We start from the raw sequence: 21,320 nt of genomic DNA, 5'->3' as shown, positions 1-21,320 counted from the left end.
AATAATTAATAATTCATTCACAAAATACATAATTTCCATTCAATCCTACCCACGTTCCTATTGATCCTGGTTACTAAACAGTGCATTAAGTTCAGTTTACTATTCAAATTAGTTCAAAACATTTTCTATCTAATGAAATCAGATTCATTAACTTGCAGTATTCATGGGTGCATAGTGACAGTAAATAATCGTCTGTATTGCGTTGTTGACTTTATAAGGATCCTTCATACTGTAAATGAATGTTGTGGGGACAGTAGAGAGGAAAAACTTCTCTTTAATAGGAAGAAACCTCCAGCAGATCTCAGCTCGAGCGACCAGCTGGAAGTTTGAGAAGACAGAGCAGATGCACAAAAAATAAACACATGAACTAATGTAGGAGAGTTTTATGTCTTAATGAAAAGTAAAACATTAATTCAAAGCACTGTTTCCCTGCAGGAAGAAGGCCCTGGATTTAAATCCCAGTCTGGAGTTTTTCTGTATGGACTTTACAGGTTCTCCCTGTAATTTAACTGAGAAAGTCAGAGTTTTACCTTGCGGCTCACATCTCTTTTCTCCTCGGCAGGCTGGTACAGTATTCACATAATTGCAGATAGTTCCCCACTCTACCTATTTACTTCCCGTTCCATTCAACCCCCACTTATGAACTATGAAGATAATGAGATGGTTGCTGTGCAGGCAAGCAAACCAGACCTGATTCCTCCCTTAGAAGAACTGCTTTTCACAAAATCCCCTCAAAATCCCCTTGGTGGGCCAAAGTTTTAACAATAACAACCATTTATGCCACTGTAATAGAGTCCTTAAATCTTGAAAAACCGAATGCTTCAGGATCTTAAAGTGCCATACCTCAAATGGTTTTGTTGGAATCCATCTCAAAGTTTAGTTTCAATAATCTTAATTTGGTCATTTCAGAATTCAGAAATATTTTAAAGCAGTCCAAGTTTAATTTACTTTAAAATGCGATAGTTGGGATCAACAAAGCCCGCAACAAAACACTTGTAGTTCCCAGGAGCTACTGTACTGCGCATACAACGGTGAACCCAGCGGACCAAAAGGGCTGAAGCTCCGCTTGCGTTGCTAGGTGATGGGCTGGACTTCCTGGGGTTGCTAGGTAACGGAGCAGTGCCCTTCCACTGAGACTCAACATTGAAATATTGGCTTGTTTTCCAGAGATAAAAAAACGTTAGGATCTTGGGTTGTCTTGGTCATTTCATTCTAGTTCCATTATTATTGTGTTTTCCTCATTTTCTTGTTTTGATTACGCCAGCCTTGTTTAGTTCAGTCCTTTCTCAGTGATTCTAGTTTGTTAATCTATTCCTTGTGTTTTGTCAAAGGTTACTCTGAGCTTCACACTGCAGGCTTTAATGCTAAATTCCGATTTTTCTTGTGAAATCTGATTTATATATTTTTTTGCGTGGTCCTTCACAATTCCAAATATATGCGACTTGTATGTAATCTCCCGTGTGAAACGCAAACGACCTAAAAATGTCCCGCATGCGCTGTAGAGGGCGCAATAACGTCACACTTGAACCATAAAAAAAGAAGTGCTCAGTGTTTGTGGGAGTAAACGTGGATGGTATTGAGAATAATTTACGATTTTAAAGTTGTTGTCCAACCGGAGCCAGTTCATTAAAAACTTAATCCTCTTGATCGTCCGCCATGGCTGTTGTTTTTCTTCCCGGTTGCGCGTAACAGGACGCAGAACAGTGACGTTTGTCGAGTATCGATGACGTTCAGGTACAGCTTCAGGTCACATTTGAAAAGATCAGCTACATATCGGATTTAGGACCACATATCTAAGTGGCCTGGGTCTTAAAAGAAATCCGATCTGTAATTTTCAAATTGTCATGAAGAAATCAGATACAGGTGGCATTAAGGCAAAAAGGGTGGGGGAGGAAATGTGATTTAGGTCTCTTCAGGCTGCAACCCCTCACACCTGCAATCCATTAGCTAATCGTCCCAGGTCTTTTGTTCCAACTTTCACCCTCACAGTATTAAAAACCCTTTTCTATTGGTTGAAGGATAAAGACAATAATTGATGCTGAGTAAATCTTATCCCTAAGAAATAAACAGATGTCTCTTTGTTTCTTTAAGTTGTAATAGGATGACAAAGTTGTTGTTTAAAAAAAAGTTAATACATTGCACATTCATTCCACACAGCCAAGATGGCTTTAGAATAAAAAATGGATGACAAAAATTGTTACACATTTAAATTTCCATAAACTCTACAAACATATTTTTGTATTTTCTATGGTGCCCATTCCATATATATGAATCACTTAACATAAAATTTGGACTCAAATTATCTATTTTTTGTTAGTTTTGCTTTATTTGGTATAAAGACAGACAAACTGCTTTAAGGTGGAAGTACAGAAAAAAAAACTTCATGTGCCATAGAGTCCCATTACAGTCTAGAAATACCAGAACACAGAATTAGTTCTGTCATCAATGCAAAGACACTTAACATTCAGATCATGACAGACACACAAACCTACAGTAACCCTCCTGACACAGCTGAAACACCCAGGAACAATTTACAAATGCACATTTTGTCAATGAGGCCCGTTTAGCTGTATCTGCTCGGCATTCAAAGCTCATCATTATGCGCCGCTCATGAAATGCCCTTTGTTTTGGTAGTTTAACGCTTGGTTGAAAGGACGCTTTGTGCAGCAGTGGGACAGAATGCGCCTGTCTTCCTGTCTACTTGCTAGGCATGGCAGCAGCTTCGGCTCCATCAGGCTTGGCCTTGCTGGATATGGAGTAATGATAAGTCCTCATGGACTCCTCGACCTTCTTGAAGTCGGGGCGATCCTCGTGGCTGGAAAGAGAGAGAGAGGGAAGAATGTGAGAGATCTTGGTTTAGAATGCTAAAAGTGATAAATAAAACCTTAGTTATTATCAATCTGATAATACAAGGCTCATACAGCAGCATTTATGTCAACTCAGACTATTACTTGCTGCATGTTTGAAAACAAACCTGACTCAATCTTTGGAACTTCGCAGCAATCAAATAAAAATGATGCAAACTATAAATGTTGTCTACACTTTCTTTTTATTTGGACTTTTTCTTGTTTCTACTTATCTAAGGATGGAATAAAGTCCTCATTTGTTTCTTTATTTTGTAGATTTTTAGATTTAGATGTAAACATATTCAGACCCATTGCACTTTTCTATAACTGATCATAATATAAAGTTGCTGTTTAGTGTATTTTCTTGAGGTTTACGTGACACATGCATCCCTGCCACTCCAGTCTCAAATCTTCTATAGGCTGAAACAAGTTTTCTAGGATGTATTTATCTCCTACTTTCCCATCAACTCTAACCTGAGGGCGCTCCAGTTGATTTTTTTCCAACTGGAAAGTCAGAATTTCCCAGTTCCAAGTACAACTGGAATGCAGCATGAATTACTGAGGTAATTGGTTGCACTGAGTTTAGTTTATGCCAAAATGAAAGGGACTGAAAACTAATCCACTCCATATGATTTTATTTGTAAAAATCCGTTAAATATTTTCCCCTCCTTTTCACAACTTTTGGTCTGTCTCATAAAATTCAGATAAAATGCACTAAACCACTGATGCCCAAACTTTTTGGCATGGAAGTAAAAAATGTCAAGTTGCAACTATTTTTAGTGCTTTAATTATAATTGCAAAAACTTTTATATTTTTACTTGATCAATAAACTAAATACACAACATTTTAATTAAATAAGCAATCAGTTCTTTCCATCCATTTTCCTTCACCCTTGTCCCTCGGTGGGGTCGGGAGGGGTGCTGGTGCCTATCTCCAGCTCATGTTCCGGGCAGGGTACACCCTGGACAGGTTGCCAGTCTGTTGCAGGGCAACACAGAGACACACAGGACAAACAACCATGCACACACACACTCACACCTAGGGGCAATTTGGAAAGGCCAATTAACCTGACAGTCATGTTTTTGGACTGTGGGAGGAAACCGGAGAACCCGGAGAAAACCCACGCATGCACAGGGAGAACATGCAAACTCCATGCAGAAAGACCGGGGCCGGGAATCGAACCCAGAACCTTCTTGCTGCAAGGCGACAGCTCTACCAACTGCGCCACTGTGCAGCCCCCAATCAGTTCTTTGTAGATTTAAAATAAAAATGGGTCTTGCAGGTTTGCCAGATTAAGACAAAAAACAGCAAATCATATACTAAACTTTTCATCTTTTTCTGGATTGTTTTGTCTCTTTTTAACAACAAGAAAAGTTTATGGCTCACTCTTTTTTCCCCAAGTTTGCTAAATGGGCCTTCCCAAGTCTGCCTTTTATTAAAAACCACTGGATGTTTTTGATCAATATTACTAATAAATTAAATAAAAAGCAAAACCCTGGATGAATACTTTGTATTACACATTACATTTTCCATTTGAAGATTTTAAAATGTAGATCTGCATCAACTTGCTGAAGCAGCAAACCAATTTTAGGATATTCTTGAAATGTGATCACGGGTTCTTTGGACACCCCTGCACTAAACATTTAATGGGTGTAAATACATTGCGAGGCTCTGTATGTCAACTGCGAGGTGAATGAGATTTGGTTTCTTACGAATGTGTCCAGCACTCTCTCATCAGTGTGTACATCCTCTCTGGACACGCTGGCGGACGCTCCATACGGCCCCCGTTGTTAATGAAGGCCGTGACCTCCTGACCTTTCATTTTCTGGAGAAAAGTCAGAGAGGTAGGAGTTGTAGCATGACGCTTAAGAGTTCTTCAGATCCTGGTGAGAATCTTTCATAAATTCACTCTTGCAGATTGCTGTTACCTTGTAGGGTTTTCCTCCGTAGGAGAAGGCCTCCCACATGGTGACGCCAAAGCTCCAAACGTCACTTTTACTGGAGAATTTGTGGAAGTTTATACATTCTGGAGCGTACCACTTCAGTGGCCATTTACCTGCTGTACGAGCCTGGAAACATCATTAATTGATGGTAAGCAAACACAACAATTTTACTTTTAAAGACTTCTTATTCCATTTAGTAATGAATAGTAGGTCGTGATTATTGTCTCTCATCCTTAAAGAAATGTGGCTGCGTACTTTGTAGTAGTTGTCATCTGCTCCCAGTGCCTTGGAAAGCCCAAAGTCACTGATTTTGGCGAACTGCTGGTTGACCAGCAGGACGTTGCGAGCTGCCAGATCTCTGTGCACAAAGTTCTTGTCCTCCAAATACTTCATCCCCATCGATACCTGGTGCATCAGGTTGACGATGTCCTCCACAGACACAGTTTCCCTGAGACGGATACGAACAAGGAGAGTCTGAGCAATAATGATAGTCTGTCTTGAATGGAGGAATTGTGATTTGATGCTTTTATTTTCTGTTTATCTTGGTTTGGTTTTGTTATATTGAAGTATTTTTTTAAATATTGCTCAGTTTGATGGCTTGGACTTGTTGTTCCTGCTGTCTGCACTAGATGTCCTCAGGTTCCTTCATGTGTTCCAGCTCTTTGTTCATCTTTTGTTTCATATTTCTAATCCACTAACTTCTGCTGATCTTCCCAGTATATTTGCTCATTCTCCAGTATTTTTACTTCTCAGATCCTCTGCTTACTTAATGTGTAAATTGTTTTTTACTTAATCTTTGGTTAATTTGAAAAGAATCTTGTCTTGTATCTGAAATTAGCCTCCTACAAATGCTCTTTTGAGTACTTACCCTGACATAAGACAAATTTATTTATATAGTACATTAAAAAACAAGGTAATTCAAAGTGTTTTACATCATAAAAACATTATAGTCACCAATTCTGAAACAAATAATAAACAGTACATGATGGAATTCGTAAATCCCATCATCAAGCAAATATGCATCAAACATATTGATCGATGTTTCACTTATAGCTAAAGGAAAGAAATCCTAAACAGGTGGGTTTTAAGTCTAGATTTAAAGGAAGTTAGTGTTTCAGCTGTTTTGCAGTTTTCTGGAAGTTTATTCCAGATTTGTGGTTCATAGAAGCTGAATGCTACTTCTTCTAGCTAGTTTGGTTCTGGTTCTGGTGATGCAGAGTAGAACCAGAACCAGAAGATCTGAGAGGTTCTGGACGGTTGATGCAACAGCAGCAGATCTTTAATGTATTGTGGTGCTAAGCTGTTCAGTGATTTATAAACTAACAACAGTAAAGTCTATTCTCTGAGCTATAGGGAGCCAATGGAAGAACTTTAGAACTGGTGTTATGTGCTCTATTTCTAGTCAGAATGCCAGCAGCAGCGTTCTGGATCAGCAGACCTGTGAAGGTACTGTTGCAGTAATCAATGCGACTAAAGATAAATGCAAGGATGAGTATCTCTAGATCTCGCTGAGACATAAATCCTCTAATCCTGGAGATGTTCTTCAGGTGGTAGAAGGCTGATTTTGTGACTGTCTTTATGTGGCGCTGAATGTTCAGGTCAGAGTCCATCACTACTCCCAGGTTTCGGGCCTGATCGTTAGGTTTTAGTTGTAATAACTGAAGCTGTGCATTGATTCTAGTTCGCTCCTCTTTAGGTCCAAAGATAATAACTTCAGTTTTGTTTCTGTTTAGCCGGAGAAAGTTTTGGCACATCCACACATTTATCTGTTCTGAGCATCTGTTCAGTGATTGGATGGGTTCAGAGTCACCTGGTGACATCGTAATGTAGAGCTTTGAATCATCTGCACAGTTAATCTTATTTATTGTTATAACCTGAGGGAGAATGTAGATATCAAATGGTACGGATCCCAGGATTGAACCTATTGGTACCCGACATATGACTTCTGTTTGTATTGATGTACAAATATATTTTTTAATTGACTGGTTGCCAACTGCAGTCCTCGAGATTTTACTCTCCTGCAGGTTTTATATGTCTCTCTGCTCAATCAGATCATTGAATTACCTCTTCAGCATCCCATTAATTTTATTAAAAGGTATGAGTTATGAGTTATTCATATGATTCAGGTGTGTTAGAGCAGCAATGCATCTAAAATCAGTTTTAATTTCACACAAAGAGACACAGAAGTCACATTTAAATTAATGTTCTTTCTCCATTGTGTTTTATAAACACTGCAGGAAGTTAATGTATTGATTTGTTTCCATTCAAATAGTTTTAAAAACATTTATTTATTTTCTCCCCTCTGCATACTCACTTTTTGGTGGAGAGGAACTTGTTGAGCGGACCGGCTGCCGCCATCTCCATGACGAGCATCAGGTGCTCGGCATTGCAAAGGCCCAGCATGCGGACGATGAACGGGTTGTCCAGCTGGTGCATGATCTCTGCCTCCCTCATCATCTCGTCCTTCACCAGCTTTTCATTTTCACTCTTCAGCACCTTGATGGCCACGTCTACCTGGCCTCTGAGGTTACAGAGTTAAATGTTGTCATTAAGCAGTCATAAATTGTGTGGAATATTGTTGCTGGTTTTGTAAAAAAAATTGTGTTAATCTCACGATTCTTTCCTGAGGACGCCCTTCTTGACGCAGCCGAAGTTTCCAGAGCCGAGCTCCACCTCGTCCATGATCAGCTGGTCCCGCTGGATGTTGAATTTCTTGATCTCATTCGGGTTGTGATATGGGTTAAATCCATCACAATCCATGGGCAGAAGGTCGCGCTCTTTAGGCACAGAAGTAACTTTCTTTGAGGCCAGCGCAGCAGCTGATAGAGGAATGAGACATGTTCAGTGTGTTTATAAAAATAAGCTCCACGTCCAAATAGTAGTATTGTTTTCATGCATAAAAGTATACTGGGAACAGAGTATGTTCTATTTAAGCAAAAATAAATAAAGGGTATTAAAGGGTCAGTATTATGTGTTTTCTGGGTTTATATTGCCACTTTATAGCTGTTAACAGCCCCTGACATCTAGAAGGGGCTGTTCTAGCACCCTCTGCTGATTGGCTGCAGAAAAGCACCAACACCATTGGACCAGCAGATGATGACCCAGTCAATCAGACGCTGATGAGGCCCACCTGCACTCTATAAAAGGCGACTGGAAGGCTTTGTTCAGGTGTCTCCCAGCTTTGCTGTTTGTGGCTGATGACTGGTTTGGGCAGCTTTGAAGTACTTTGTTCTGCTGACCCATTTTTGCTCTGCTTAGCAGTTTTAACTCTGATCTTGACTGACTTTAAAGCAATCTAGAAACTTGTGTTTGGTGCTTCCTTAGTATTCCTTTAGTGTTTTTCTTTTGGGTTGTTTTAAATTTAGCTTAGGCTAACTTGTTTGGTTATTTTTGTTTAATTGGTGGAGGTTCACTTAACCCTCTTTAGTTTGTTAGTCTTCTTTTGAGTGAGTTAGGTTGTATTGTGTTTTGTTTGTGAAACTACCCTTTTTGTAATAAATACTTTTAAATTTCACTTCTTTCTCTGGACACTTCTCTGAACCCCTAGACAATAGGGTTTTAACAATAACACAGTCAAGTAACTGTTATCTTCAGTTGTTACAAAATTATAAATAAAATGTGATATGCAGAAAGATTAAATAAATCTTGAAATAAACAAATTAAAATATGATTGACAATAGCAATATTTTTGTTTTTATTTCATGGGAATATTTATGAATAACAAAATTTATTTTGTTCATAAAATAATTGAGCAGATTCACTCAATTTTGATGAAACTGCTCTCCATAGTTTGGTAATGAAAGTGCTGTGTTACAATGTAAATAAATAACTGACCTCCTGGCGGTGGTGTGTATGCATTCGGTCGAGGTCGCCTCTGAAAGGAAAACATCCAGATAAATCTCATGGGTTGAAAAAAGTGCTGAATTTTAACAGAGATGGATGTGAATACTTACTTCTGAAGGAACACTGGGTTTCTCTGAAACATTGAAAGAGACACAAATAAAAAAGTATCCATGCCTTTTGAACCTTTTCACATTTTGTCACACTACAACCACAAACTCTAGTGTATCTTATTGAAATTTTATGGGATAATCTGGCACAAAAACATGGCATAAATGTGAATTAAAAGGAAAATTGTGCATAGTTTTCAAACCTTTTTATAACTAAAAAGTGTGGTGCAAGTTTGCATTATAAACTTAAACCACTGAAGAGGAAAGCTATTGTTAAAAGAATGACACAAGCCATACAGGAGACAACCAAACAAAAAAAAAAAACATTGTGGTCATAGGAGCCTGACCTTAAAACTTATGCCTTTATTTAAAATACTATCTATGTGTGATGGAAATATAATTCTCCATTTATCCTAAAACACAGATCCTCTTTTTGTCTCAGTTAAAATCCCAATAAAATAAATTTAAGTTGGAGGTTGCACTATGACAAAATGTGGAAAATTCTAAGGGATATGAATACTTTTGCTATTTATAACTGAACAAGTACAACATGTTTTATTACGTTCTACAGTTTTGCCGTTGACGCAGGCCTCCCCGAGGACAGTTACCAGACCATCAGGCTTCATCTTGAGATACTCAACCAGCTGAACAGGCAGAGGAAGTTACAGTCATTTAAAGGTCTTGAGCTGCTGCAGAAATAAAGGTAAAAATAATTTAAGAAAAGAAAATGGAGGCTCTACCTGCCACAGTGTGTCAAACTTTGTTCCCTCCGGCATAGCCAGCTTCCCTGATTTGTCCTGCTGGATCTGATAGTGGTAAGCCGTTTTCCCGTACATCATAGAGAGCGCAAACGAATTAGCCTCGTCTCTGTCTCTGACACTAACATACACAAAAAAAATAAAATTGCATAAAGATCTCAGATGTTGATAGCTCAAAACATCAAGTGGCAACACAGAGAGGCAGAGCTGTGAGGCTTACAGAAACTTGCCGTCTGGCTGTGCTCCAGAGTAAAGCCTCCTCTCCCCTTCGAGTCGAGTGATTTTTCCGTGATACCAGGGCATCTGTTCATGGGCGGTGGTGGCGATCAGCTTCTCAAGCTGAGGAGCCTGACTGATGACGGCCTGCTCCATGGCTTCTCCCTGAACAAACGCAGCAGAAATGTTAAAAGTGGTCCTCAACGTTTACACCCGCATGTGAAAATGGCTGCAAACAGATGTGCAATTGTAAAACTGTACATCTTTGAAAAGTAGACGTGGAGCTTCCTGCACAATCAGCAAGAATGCAGCAAGTGATTTCTGAACAATAAAACACTAGTCTTTTCCAGCAGCCATTGTACAGCCAGCTGACCAAAAGGTGCTGGAGTTTGGATTTTGGGTTGCTAGGTGATAGGCAGAGCTTCATATGGGTTGCTAGATAACGTAGAATGTCATTATGTACAAAAATGTGCAAAATGTGGATTTTGCATAATAGGTTGCCTTTAAGTACTCATGTACGGATAATCATTGATTATCATATTTTTATTTTATTTATATTATTGAAGCAACTGGAAAGCTGGGTAGGACTGTCTTGTCCAGAACTTAACTGGTTTGAATCTTGCGTAAAAAAACAGGGACTTCTTTGTGTTAGTAGGTAATTTCTTATCAAAACGGACAGAAGTCACATGTGGGGTTCCACAAGGTTCAACCCTGGGACACCTCCAGTTTAATATCTACATGCTCCCGTTAGCTCAATTTATAACAACAAATAAGATTAGTTACTATAACTCTTCAAATTGTTATTATTCCGAGTCACTAACCAGAAACTAAACTGAAGTTATTATCTTTGGACCTAAAGAGGAATTATCTAGAAACGACGCACAGCTTCAATTATTTCAGCTAGAAACCAGCGATCAGGCCTGAAATTCGGGTAAAGTGATGAACTCTGACCTGAACCTTCAGAGTCGCATAAAGACAGTTACAAAGTTGGCCTTCTATCACTTGAACATTTCCAGGAATAGGAATATTTTTGATAACCCCATCTGATCTAAAATGGTGAATCTGATTTATTATCTGACAATGAGAAAAAATGATTGTCTTTTTAGTGAACATCCAGTTTTAGCTGTATGTGTACAAATAATGTGAGAAGGAGTGACTCAAATCCCTGATGTGCAACGTTTTGGTGCAATAATATTTAAGTGAAATTGTCATTAACATTGTGATTTTTCTCAACCTGATCAAGGGTAACACTTCTGCAAAGTGTTTCTCTTGGAGATTTAATTTGCCTGATCTGCCAGTGTTTTTATCCCTCATTAAAAACCAAAATGTCTTACTCTAATTCTAACCCTCAGCTGGCAGAATATTTCACTTCGCACTTTCTCATGTACTTGTTATAAGTCATACATGTTCCATTTTTGTTCTTTTAAGTAAATGTACTCAAATTAAAGTTTCAAATTGTCTAAATTTCTTGGTGAGTTTAATCAGCTGCAGATGAATTCAGTGTAGATCTTTTAAGGTGCTGTACACTGCAAAACCACAAAATCTTACCAAGCATTTTTGGTCTAGTCTCTACTGCAAATATCTTATTACAGGTTGTTTAACATTGATGAAGAAGTATTAGTACTGGCAGATTATTTCACATATAACATTGAAAAAATGCCTTGTAATAAGTAAAATAATATGCCAATGGAACAAGTATTTTTTTAGTCACTATTAAGGAATTATTGAGTTAAAGCAAGCTTCTTTATCTTGCTGAAAAGCTACTTATAAGTTAGTTTTGTTTCATTTCTAGTGTACTAAGATATTGGCAATAGAAACGAGACCAAAATCAGTTGGTGAGATCTTGTGTTTTTGCAGTGTATTAATAGATTTGTCTTAATTTACTGGATTAGAAAGTAAATGAAAATATTTTTGCTTCACATTAAATTAGGCATCCTTAAACCAGAAGTGAGTAAAGTACCCAAAAACTGTACTCTATTAAGAGTAGCACTACTTCAACACATTTTTAGTTAAGTGAAAGGAAAAAAGTAGCCATCCAAGAAATTACTCAAGTAAGAGTGAAAAAAATACTTGGTAAGAAGTCTACTCAAGTACAAATGATCATTTTTTTAATATTTAAAAGTTACAAAATCAGGCAGATCAAAATATAAACTTCAGTGGAAATTTTGGTATTTTAAGGACAAAAATGACAATAATTCATGTAAGTCATAAAAATAAGAAAATCAGACAAAATAAAAAAAATTCCAAATCAGTTTCTTTCAATAAAAAACTTGTGAAACAAAACCTGCAGGTGTGTCTGGATTTTTTGTTAAAACGTTTTTGTTTTTCATTCAGTGGGTAGAAAATCCATGAATTTCAGTCAAGAGTAGAGATACTTCATAGTAAAATTACTCAAGTAGAAGTACAAACTACAGGGTAATAAAAATACTCCTAAAAGTAATTTTTTTTCCCCGAAAAGTTTCTCAAGTAAAAGTAGAGTAAATGTAACTAGTTAGTACCCAACTCTTCCTTAAACTCAGTCCTAAGAACTGCAGTGTAGTAAAATTAAAACCCCTTAAAAACAAGGAATTTGCACGTCTTAAACAGAATGAATGAATTTCATGCCTCACCTCCAGGTTCCAGGTCTGCTTGACGTACTCCCTCAGCATGTTCTCCCTCATTTTGTCGAAAACGCCGATCTTTACGGGCATCTCTGGAGGACGCAGACATGGCTTCTTCAGGAGACACACCAGCCCATCGGGGTCCTTGCTGTAAAACTCGCAGAGCTCCCCGGGGCCGCAGTGAGGTTTCCCTCCGGAGATGCAGTAAGTCCCGTTCATTTGTTTCTCTATGGTGTAGTGGTGAAACTCCAGGTTCCAGACCACAGACAGGACGTAGCCTCCGAGGCTGCGGAGGCACTGTCTCAGCAGGAAGAGGCCGTCCGACATGCCGGCCAGCTTCAGGTGCTGCTCGGCGTCCGAGCGACTGATGCTGCCGTAGAAGAAGGGCAGCTCGACCGCGGGGTCGACCGACATGTTGAGGCCTGGGAGGAGTCAATCTGAACCTGCTCTTGAAGTTCTGGACGAATATTGGCAAAGAAAACTGGATAGAAAGAAGAAAAGAAAATGTAATTTTGGAATTTAAATTCACTTTGTGTCACTTCTTATCTTCCTCTATCAGTCCTACTCATCCGTCTAAGTTCATTTACAAAACGAAAAAAAGAACCAGACGTGGACAGAATCCCCAAAAGTTGTACTCAAGTAAGAGTAGCACTACTTCAACATAATTTTACCAAGTCATTTTGGTCTAGTTTATAGTGCAAATATAACAAAACTAACTTACAAGTAACTTTACAGCAAGAAATAGCAGCTTGTTATAAGCCAATAATTCCTTAACATTTATGAAAAAATGCAAGTTCCATTGGCAGATTATTTAACTTATAATGATATTTTCCCCATGAAATAATCTGCCAATGGAACAAGTATTTTTTTTTTGTCAATATTAATGATCTAATGCCTTAAAACAAGCTGCTATTTCTTATTCATTTCAGGTGTAGTAAGATATTTGCACAAGAAACTAGACCAAAAATACTTAAGATTTTGTGTTCTTGCAGAGTAAAGTGAAAGTAAAATGTAGCCGTCCAAGAAATTATTCAAGTAAGACTAAAAAAGTACTTGGTAAAAGCCTACTCAACTACTGAGTAACTGATCAAATCATCAGTTGTTTAATATTTAAAAATTACATCATCAGATGGACCAAAATGTAAAGACAAGTGGAAATTTTGGTATTTTAAAGATGAAAATGACGATAATTCATGTAAGTAACAAAAAATAACGAAATCAGGCAAAAGAAATTCCAAGTCAGTTTCTTTCAATAAAAAAACTTAAACTTTTAACAAAACCAGCAGGTGTGTGTCTGTGTCTGGTGGATTTTTGTTTAAAACATGTTCATTCATTCAGGAGAAAATCCAGAAATTTTACTCAAGTAAGAGTAGAACTACTTCATAGTAAAATTACTCAAGTAAAATTAAAAACCACAAAGTAATTTCTTTTTTTTTCCAAAAAGCTACTCAAGTAAATGTAAATCTAAAATGACATTCTCACCTCTTTTTATTCCGGTTTGTTGTTGGGCTCCAGGTAACGGTGGCAGCTCTAAGTCGAATCGCGTCTTTCAGGAGTTTCAGCTTAGCGGCGAGGAGCTGGGAGGGGAATTATGCGTCTGGATGAGACATTCAGCTTTAAACACCCACACTTTAAGATTGCATGTAGTTTGCAGATTAACAAACTGGTGACAAAGCCACAACAGGAAACTGCAGTCCGCCCTCACAGCCTCATTTCTCCAGCATGTCGCTCTTCCGTTGAACAGGTGCTCTTTGGTTCTAGATGATTCCCTCTGCTTCAGAGGGTTCAATGTTTATAAAAAATAAATCCCCTTCAGTAGAAAGTAACTCAATGTCTGGGGATAAATTAGACCTAAATACTTCTAAACCGTATTTGTGTGTCTTGACTTGGGAATTTGAGGTAAACTTGGTGCCGTCTAACATGACGACACAGAAAAGATTAAAATCATGCAGTCTGGAAAATTTCCGTGATAGAAGAACGAACCTGCAGGTTTCAGCCAGAAACGATCACAATGCAGCAGTTTAAAAACACACAGAGGAAGTCTTGAGAAAGGCAAACGAAGATAAAAATCGAAATTGAGATTTATTGTTAATCGACTCAAACCATTAAACCCAAACAGAACCAAACAGCTCTTTGTTCGAGGTTTTGTATCTTTAAAAGCATCAAAACCAGTTGGGCTTTTTTTTTGTTCTTTTTAAAGTTTTGTTTTGGAAAGTTTTGCTCACTCGTATCTTTGCCTCAATGCCATCCACATCACCATTTTCCATTTTCAGTTTAAAAGAAAATGCTTTTAGCACTCGAACAAGGAAGCTGCCTTGTTTTCACATGCAGATAAAATTTTTAAAAGATAAGAAAATGCTAAAAAAAAAAACAAGGTGTTTGACCACAGTTTCCTAGCTTTACATCTGAGTTAGTACCCACATCCACAGTGGACAACCAAACCTAACGGCACAGCTGCCACATGAAGAGAGACTCCACTGTGGCTTGACCTCCCAACTCGCCACAACAAAGACAGCCAGATGCTGCAGCGTGGACACAAATGCCGAGTGCTGATGGATGCTGCACCAGAAAACAACCCAAAGGAAAAAAATACACAAATCAGCTGCTTCTTTCAGAGCTTTGGGGGTTTGAAAAGGATTAAACTTGGCCAAGCTACCACATGTGACAGTAACCTTCACCTAAACCCTGACAGAGCAAGTGCTGCAAGCCTCTAATGGTTTGTATTTCATATCAAATCCTTGTGTAAGTAACTTAAGCTTCACTTATCTGTTTTTTTTCTTCACTCTGAACAACATTCAGTTAAAAACTAAGAATAAGAAAAGTAATTTTAGATCAAAAGTGGTGCAGGACCAGTTTATGTTATAAGTGCAACATAAACTGGTCCTGAGTTCAGTGCTTTAATCCAAAATTGCTTTTTAAGAATCATAATTTGTAATAGGAACATAGGCAATCCATTTATATAAATATAAATAATCAATGGATGAACATACAGCTCTGGAAAAAATTAAGAGCCACTGCAGTGAACCCCATTGAAAACTTCCTGGTTATTTCATTTCAGATGTTGATTCCTGAGCTCTTCCTGAGTTAAAACATTAGTATTGTTGTTTCTAAATGAATATAAACTTGATTTCTTTGCATTATTTGAGCTCTGATAGCACTGCGAACGTCTTTTTCGTTATTTTGACCATTTCTCATTTTCTGCTAATAAATACTCAATTTTAGCTTGGAATAACAGAGACATGTTATCAGTAGTTCATAGAATAAAAGAACAATCTTTATTTTATTCAAACATATACCTGTAAAAAGTAAAATCAGAGAAACTGATCATTTTAGGTGGTCTGTTAATTGTTCCAGAGCTGTATGTGTTTATATACAAGTATATATGTTCGCTACATTGAGCAAACGTCAATATAAACGTTTTCTCAGGCTTCACTGAAGTGTCCAAGATTTTGTTGCCTTTTGTAGCAAGTTGGCGCCATTTTGTCCAGGTATGGGCATCTTCACCTCCGCATTTCTTTTCTTTTCTCCTCATCATCAACCTCATGTCATTCTGAGTGGCGACATTATGGTATAAAATCTGTTTCACTGCCATTTATATTCTTAATTAGTCCATTAGTTTTGATGTATATTTCAGTATTCCAACCTCTTTGTTATCGTTCTTTAGTTTCTTGATTATTTATTGCAACAGATCAATAGCATAGCTGGTTGTTCTGGGATGGGAGTTATTGACTATTTGACTGTAATCTATTTTTATTAATAAATCATCATACTTTGGAGAAACGTTGTTGTCTTGTGCTTATTCTGGTATATGTGCAGTGTTCACTGTCCAGTAGAGTTGAATTAATTCCAGACTTTGTTTTTTTTTAAACTAAAAGAAAAAAGAATCATAATTATTAATAGTTAATAGATACATAGGCCAGACAGTGATTCTGTCCCTTTTGCACCACAGTGTGCATGCAAAACCCTTTGTGGAGATGAAAACCAGCGTTGCATTGAACCCTGAACCAGAAATGGTGACTTGAGTTGCACTTCAGTCACAAAAATAAGATTTCAAACTCAAATTAGATTTTCTCCTTAAAGACTTTAGTCTTGACTTGAACCTCACCGCCCTTAAAGTCCTGTGGTTCCAGCACAGCAAAACAACTAAAATCACAAACAGTGCTACGATAAAAACGAAACTGTTTAGACTGAAGGATATTCAAGTATTAAAATGAACCACAGATATTCACAGATACTCGCCAGTGAATCTGAAATTGGGTGAATGTTCTACGGATGTGCAAGTTAATATTCAAAAAGACTCCAAAGCTGCAAAGTTTTGACTTGGGGCTTTTCACCTCACATTATTGCTTTACTTTGTGTTTGTTGCATAAAGTTCTAATAAAATGGAAAAAGTTAATGGAAACCTCTGTGACATCAACACGGCCAATCGAAAAAGAAAGCAAACTTAATCACCAAAATTCTCAACCAGCGTTTTGAATGTTGCCGCCGTATTTTCATAATTACGCTATGTGTTTGTAAAGTGGTGTACGATAAACCAACACGCACAATAAAAGCAGCAGCTAAGTGTCAGCTCAGAAATCATTTTTAAAAGCTGGAGACAGCACCATAAACCACAAGAACAACAAGTGAAGCAAGCGAGGCGACACATGACACAGTTCCTGTGACAGCTTTGAACCCCAAAACTTGCGTGGTATCTGTCACCTTGTCTGGAGGGAAAAGACGTTTTAAGGTGGAAAATGTTTGCACGTCCCTCTAATATGCATCAGATATTTTCACAAAGGAGGTGTTGGAAAGTAAACTGATTGTGACTAAGTGAACGGTGGAAGGAATACTCTAAATAAGTCTTCAAAAAGCACAGGAGTATGGAAATAGAGAAGAAAAGCACGATATCTGCTTGTTTTTGAAATATTAGAGCAAGCCTCCTTAAATGGGGCAAAGACCGTCAGCGAAAGATGATTATTTTACCGTAAATGAGCATTTCAGGGTAACAACTCTAATCTCAGGTTGGACAGGTTTTATAAAACTCTCAAGGCAATGATCTGGAAGGGGTAAATGTTTTATTTAATCCCTCCTAATGATGCAGAATTTTCAAACAACGTGAAATTCAAGAGAGATGCAGAGATAAACTAAGATTGGCTTGAGAGATGATAAAAAAAATGTTGCTAGCAATAATAAGAAGGAACAAACAAGCAAAAAGCCACATGTAAAAATAGACAAGGTGAGAAAAGCGCAATTCTACACAACTACAAACAAATATAGATTTTGAAAATTATTAACAATACATTAATGCTTTGAGCTTAAAGCAAACACAGATATTTGCCATCATAAATGTTCTGTAGGTTAAGTGGATGATAGAAGTTGTAATGCTAATGTTGCTAAATTATATTTTCAGATCATTTAGCTGTTTAATATACATAACTGGGTAACTCAGGGAAAAAGCAGATTTCACACAATGAAAGCATATTTTAAAAAAATAATATGAACATTAAGCGGAAGAAGATGGGTGGATGATCATTATTGCTTTGAGACTGATGCTAACATAGATGCTTGCTGGCTTTAATATTCTGTAGGTTCAAATGTTTGGATTTTAGAAGTTGTGATGCTAATGTTGCTAAATTTTATTTTGAGAACATTTAGCCGTTTAATATGTACATGTAACTTTAGGAAAAAGGGAAATTGACACAATTACAATCAAATACAGATTTTGAAAGTTGTTAAACAGTATCTACATTATTCCATTGAGCTTGATGCTGACATAGACGTTTGCTAGCTTAAATGTGCTGTAGGTTCAAATGTTTGAATGATAGGAACTGTGATGCTAACGTTGCTAAATTATATGTTGAGAACATAAAACTATTTAATCTATGCAGATAACTAGGTAACTCTGGAAAGGAAAAAGATATTTTACAAAACAACAAGCAAATGCAGATTTTGAAAATTATAAACAATATCTACATTATTGCTTTGAGCTTGATGCTAACGTACAAATGTTTGCTAGCTTAAATGTTCTGTAGGTTTAAATGTTTGGATGGTAGAAGTTGTGATTCTAATGTTGCTAAATTATATTTTGAGAACATTTAACTGCTTTATATCCATAACTTTTATACTTTTATGATTAAATGAATCACTGTAAATATGATGCGATGGGAAATGTGCTGAGATGTGCAGATGCTGAGATATAAGTTATTTTTTATATTTCTGCTGGCTGGAGAGAAACAGATAATCACAATTCAAGGTCACCGTAATAGGAAACCGGTTTTACTCCTTTATGTTTTCTCTTAAACTCACTCCTTTGATGAGAATACCATCAGAACGCGAACGTAGGATTTGTTTTTATTTAATTACATAACTGCGATGAAGACGTGGACGCTGTCTTCAGTTTTTAAGGTCATGATTATTTGTGCTGCATTACCAGGAAGTCCGGTTGCTGTTATGTAACTTGAGCATTCTTCTTTAAACTTATATCAGGTTTTGAATCTGCGTAGGCCTCCGACGACAAACAATCCCCACATTTGACTCTTTTTCTGGATTTTTTTTCCTATTGTTTCAGCGAAGGGCATTAAAGGTCTTGATGTGGGTGGTTTTGGATCAGAAGCCGATCTGCTTATCAGATCAGAGGCTGAAATGACCCAAGCTGAACCATAATATCCTAAATCAGGGGAAACAATTGCCATTCAAATAAACTGTTGACTCAGCTGAAACGTAAACACTTGAGATTGAAATCCACACAAAAGCAAGTTTTAAGGATTTTTTTTCCCTCAATAAATCCTGCTGACCACTTCAGTTCAGCTGTTCGGCTGTTCAGTTATGTCGATTAAGATTTTATAATTTGGAGGATAATGAGTCAAATATCTTCATGATATGGAGTAGTGTTAAATAATTTTAATAATACAAACAAGAAAAAAAAAATCAAGCTTCCGATCTAAAATACATCCAGTAAGTTTAGAAAATGTTACAACCAATAAAAGACAAACATGGGAATCTGGAGTGTGTTTAAATTTACCAGCCTTTGGTTTTCCATTCTGAGGCACAATGAAAGCAGCTATTTATAATCTGTGCATGAAATTACAGCTTGTCTGAGCCAAAGCAACAATACTTTGGCAAAATTATGTGGTGAACACCTTTTTTTTCTTTGTATACCTCACGCATAATTGAGAGAAATTTCTCTTATTGCAGAATTAACAAAATAGTATAATATAGATGAAAACATGTAATTCAGATTGTAAGAAACTACAACATTTAATTTGTTTTTGACATTTTTAAGCACCACTTTGTGCACGCCTTAATAAAATAAATTTCAAGTGTTGTTTTTGTTTGTGTGATACTATTTAATATAAAAAAAACACATTTCTTTTAAACAATCAGATCTAACAAAACCTACTTACATTTCACTGCTTCACAGCTGTGATGTTGTTGCTTCTGAGACAAAGATGCATCTGCTGATCTGAGAGAAGCGCATGGTGTCGAGAAAAAGGGAGGTTATAGAGAAACGACACACACACACACACACACACACACAGAGGCAAAGCAACCACCAGTCACACATGCACACAACGGCAAACTCATGCACAAAGATCAGCCATTAGATTGACTTCCACCTGTGACGCTCGATCTGAGCTGTGCAGCTCCCCACTTCTGCAGCTCACCAATAATCACTCGGTATTAGGGGAGATTGCTTTGTTGTTTTTTTTTTGGTTTTTTTGTGAATACATTGCCCACCTCTGGGCGGGTTTGTATAGCAGGAGGTGTTCCGTTTAGGTGGATTTACCCTTTATTTTGCTTTCATGCTGAAAATTAGAGAAGAAAGCAATTATTACAATTATGTGAAGGAAATACTGAAAATGAATAAACAACAACAACAAAAACATCTAAACTTCTGTCCTTAAAGGGAGTTGTTATAAAATGTTTGAGTGAATTTCTAAAATAGTTGGTAAAATGACCATTTTACCAATTTGACACTTGAACTGGCTGTGTTTTTCACATCATAATGTAACTTTTGATTCTTTGTGCGTTCCTTTTCAAACAATGGATTTGGAATTAAACACTTATTAAAAAGGCAGAGCTGTAGTTAAAACGTTTTTCTTTTCTTTGATATACTATAGCATGTGCTTGCCAGTACAACTGCTAGCATAAAAAAAATCACAGATTTTACTGATAATCACAGAAGAAGTTTGCTGTCACGTCCTCTTCGCTGTTGGTTGTCAAACGTGACAATTGAGAAACAAAGATTCTCACTAGAGAATGGAAAAACACCTATTTATTCTCTATAGCTGAAAACAAAATATCAGCAGCTTAAAAAAACATATACAGACAGGTGATGGAGTCCAACAAGACATGTAGGTCCATACACTAAGTTAAAAAAATGTAAATTAAGAGACTAAAGTAATACAATAACAAGAACAGTCATAATATTATGAGAAAAAAATTGTAATATGTGAAGAAAATTCTAATATTTAAAAAATAAAGTTGTAATATTAATTTTCTCTCGTAGTGTTATGACTTCATTCTTGTAATTTTATGACTTTATTCTTGTAATTTTATGACTTTGTTATTAATTGTATTATTTTTTTTAATGTCTAACACTCTGTTGTAGTCCAGTACATAAAATGCAAGAATTGGGTTGTAGAGCAGTAAATACAGCAGGATAATCTCTATCTGTCAAAACTGTCATTTTGACAGTAACTAAAATAATACACTGCAAAAATACATCGTTTTACCACATAACTTTGGTCTAGTTTATTGGGCAAATATCTTAGTTCACTTGGCAGATTGTTTCACTTATAATAAGACATTTTTCCCATGTTATGAGTAAATTAATCTGCCAATAGAACGAGGGCTTTTTTAAAAAAAAATCAATATTAAGGAATTATTGATTTAAAATAATTCCTAAATTAAAATATGCTACATCTTGCTGAAAATGTATAAGTTAGTTTGTATCTGCTAGTAAGATATTTGCACTAGAAGCTAAATGAAAAACACTTAAGATTTTGTGAGATTTGGGTTGGCA

General features: G+C 36.8%; 1 protein-coding gene across 3 annotated transcripts; it reads right to left on the bottom strand.

Moving 5' to 3' along the window:
* Positions 1 to 1,410: 1,410 nt before the first annotated feature.
* On the bottom strand, positions 1,411 to 19,822 carry LOC103137273 (tyrosine-protein kinase ZAP-70-like). Of its 3 annotated transcripts, none has more exons than XM_007550941.2 (14): positions 19,699 to 19,822; positions 13,796 to 13,910; positions 12,323 to 12,794; positions 9,718 to 9,878; positions 9,480 to 9,618; positions 9,302 to 9,383; positions 8,743 to 8,765; positions 8,624 to 8,663; positions 7,404 to 7,608; positions 7,104 to 7,310; positions 5,045 to 5,237; positions 4,775 to 4,915; positions 4,559 to 4,671; positions 2,698 to 2,815 (listed from the first exon to the last, which is right to left on the bottom strand). In XM_007550941.2, the coding sequence occupies exons 3-14, from the start codon at positions 12,725 to 12,727 to the stop codon at positions 2,698 to 2,700; spliced, it is 1,827 nt and encodes a 608-aa protein (XP_007551003.1). In that variant the 5' UTR covers positions 12,728 to 12,794; positions 13,796 to 13,910; positions 19,699 to 19,822. The 3 variants fall into 3 exon arrangements, with proteins under 3 accessions (XP_016526357.1, XP_007551003.1, XP_007551002.1); XM_007550940.2 differs by having other exon boundaries at positions 13,796 to 13,890; XM_016670871.1 differs by lacking the exons at positions 13,796 to 13,910; positions 19,699 to 19,822 and having other exon boundaries at positions 1,411 to 2,815; positions 12,323 to 12,727.
* Between the last annotated feature and the right edge of the window lie 1,498 nt (positions 19,823 to 21,320).

The sequence above is a fragment of the Poecilia formosa genome, unplaced genomic scaffold (assembly GCF_000485575.1).
Source record: "Poecilia formosa unplaced genomic scaffold, Poecilia_formosa-5.1.2 Scaffold38, whole genome shotgun sequence".
Taxonomy (NCBI): Eukaryota; Metazoa; Chordata; class Actinopteri; order Cyprinodontiformes; family Poeciliidae; genus Poecilia; species Poecilia formosa.
The sequence above is the reverse complement of the archived record's forward strand: the minus strand, read 5'-3'. Positions and strand labels throughout refer to the sequence as shown.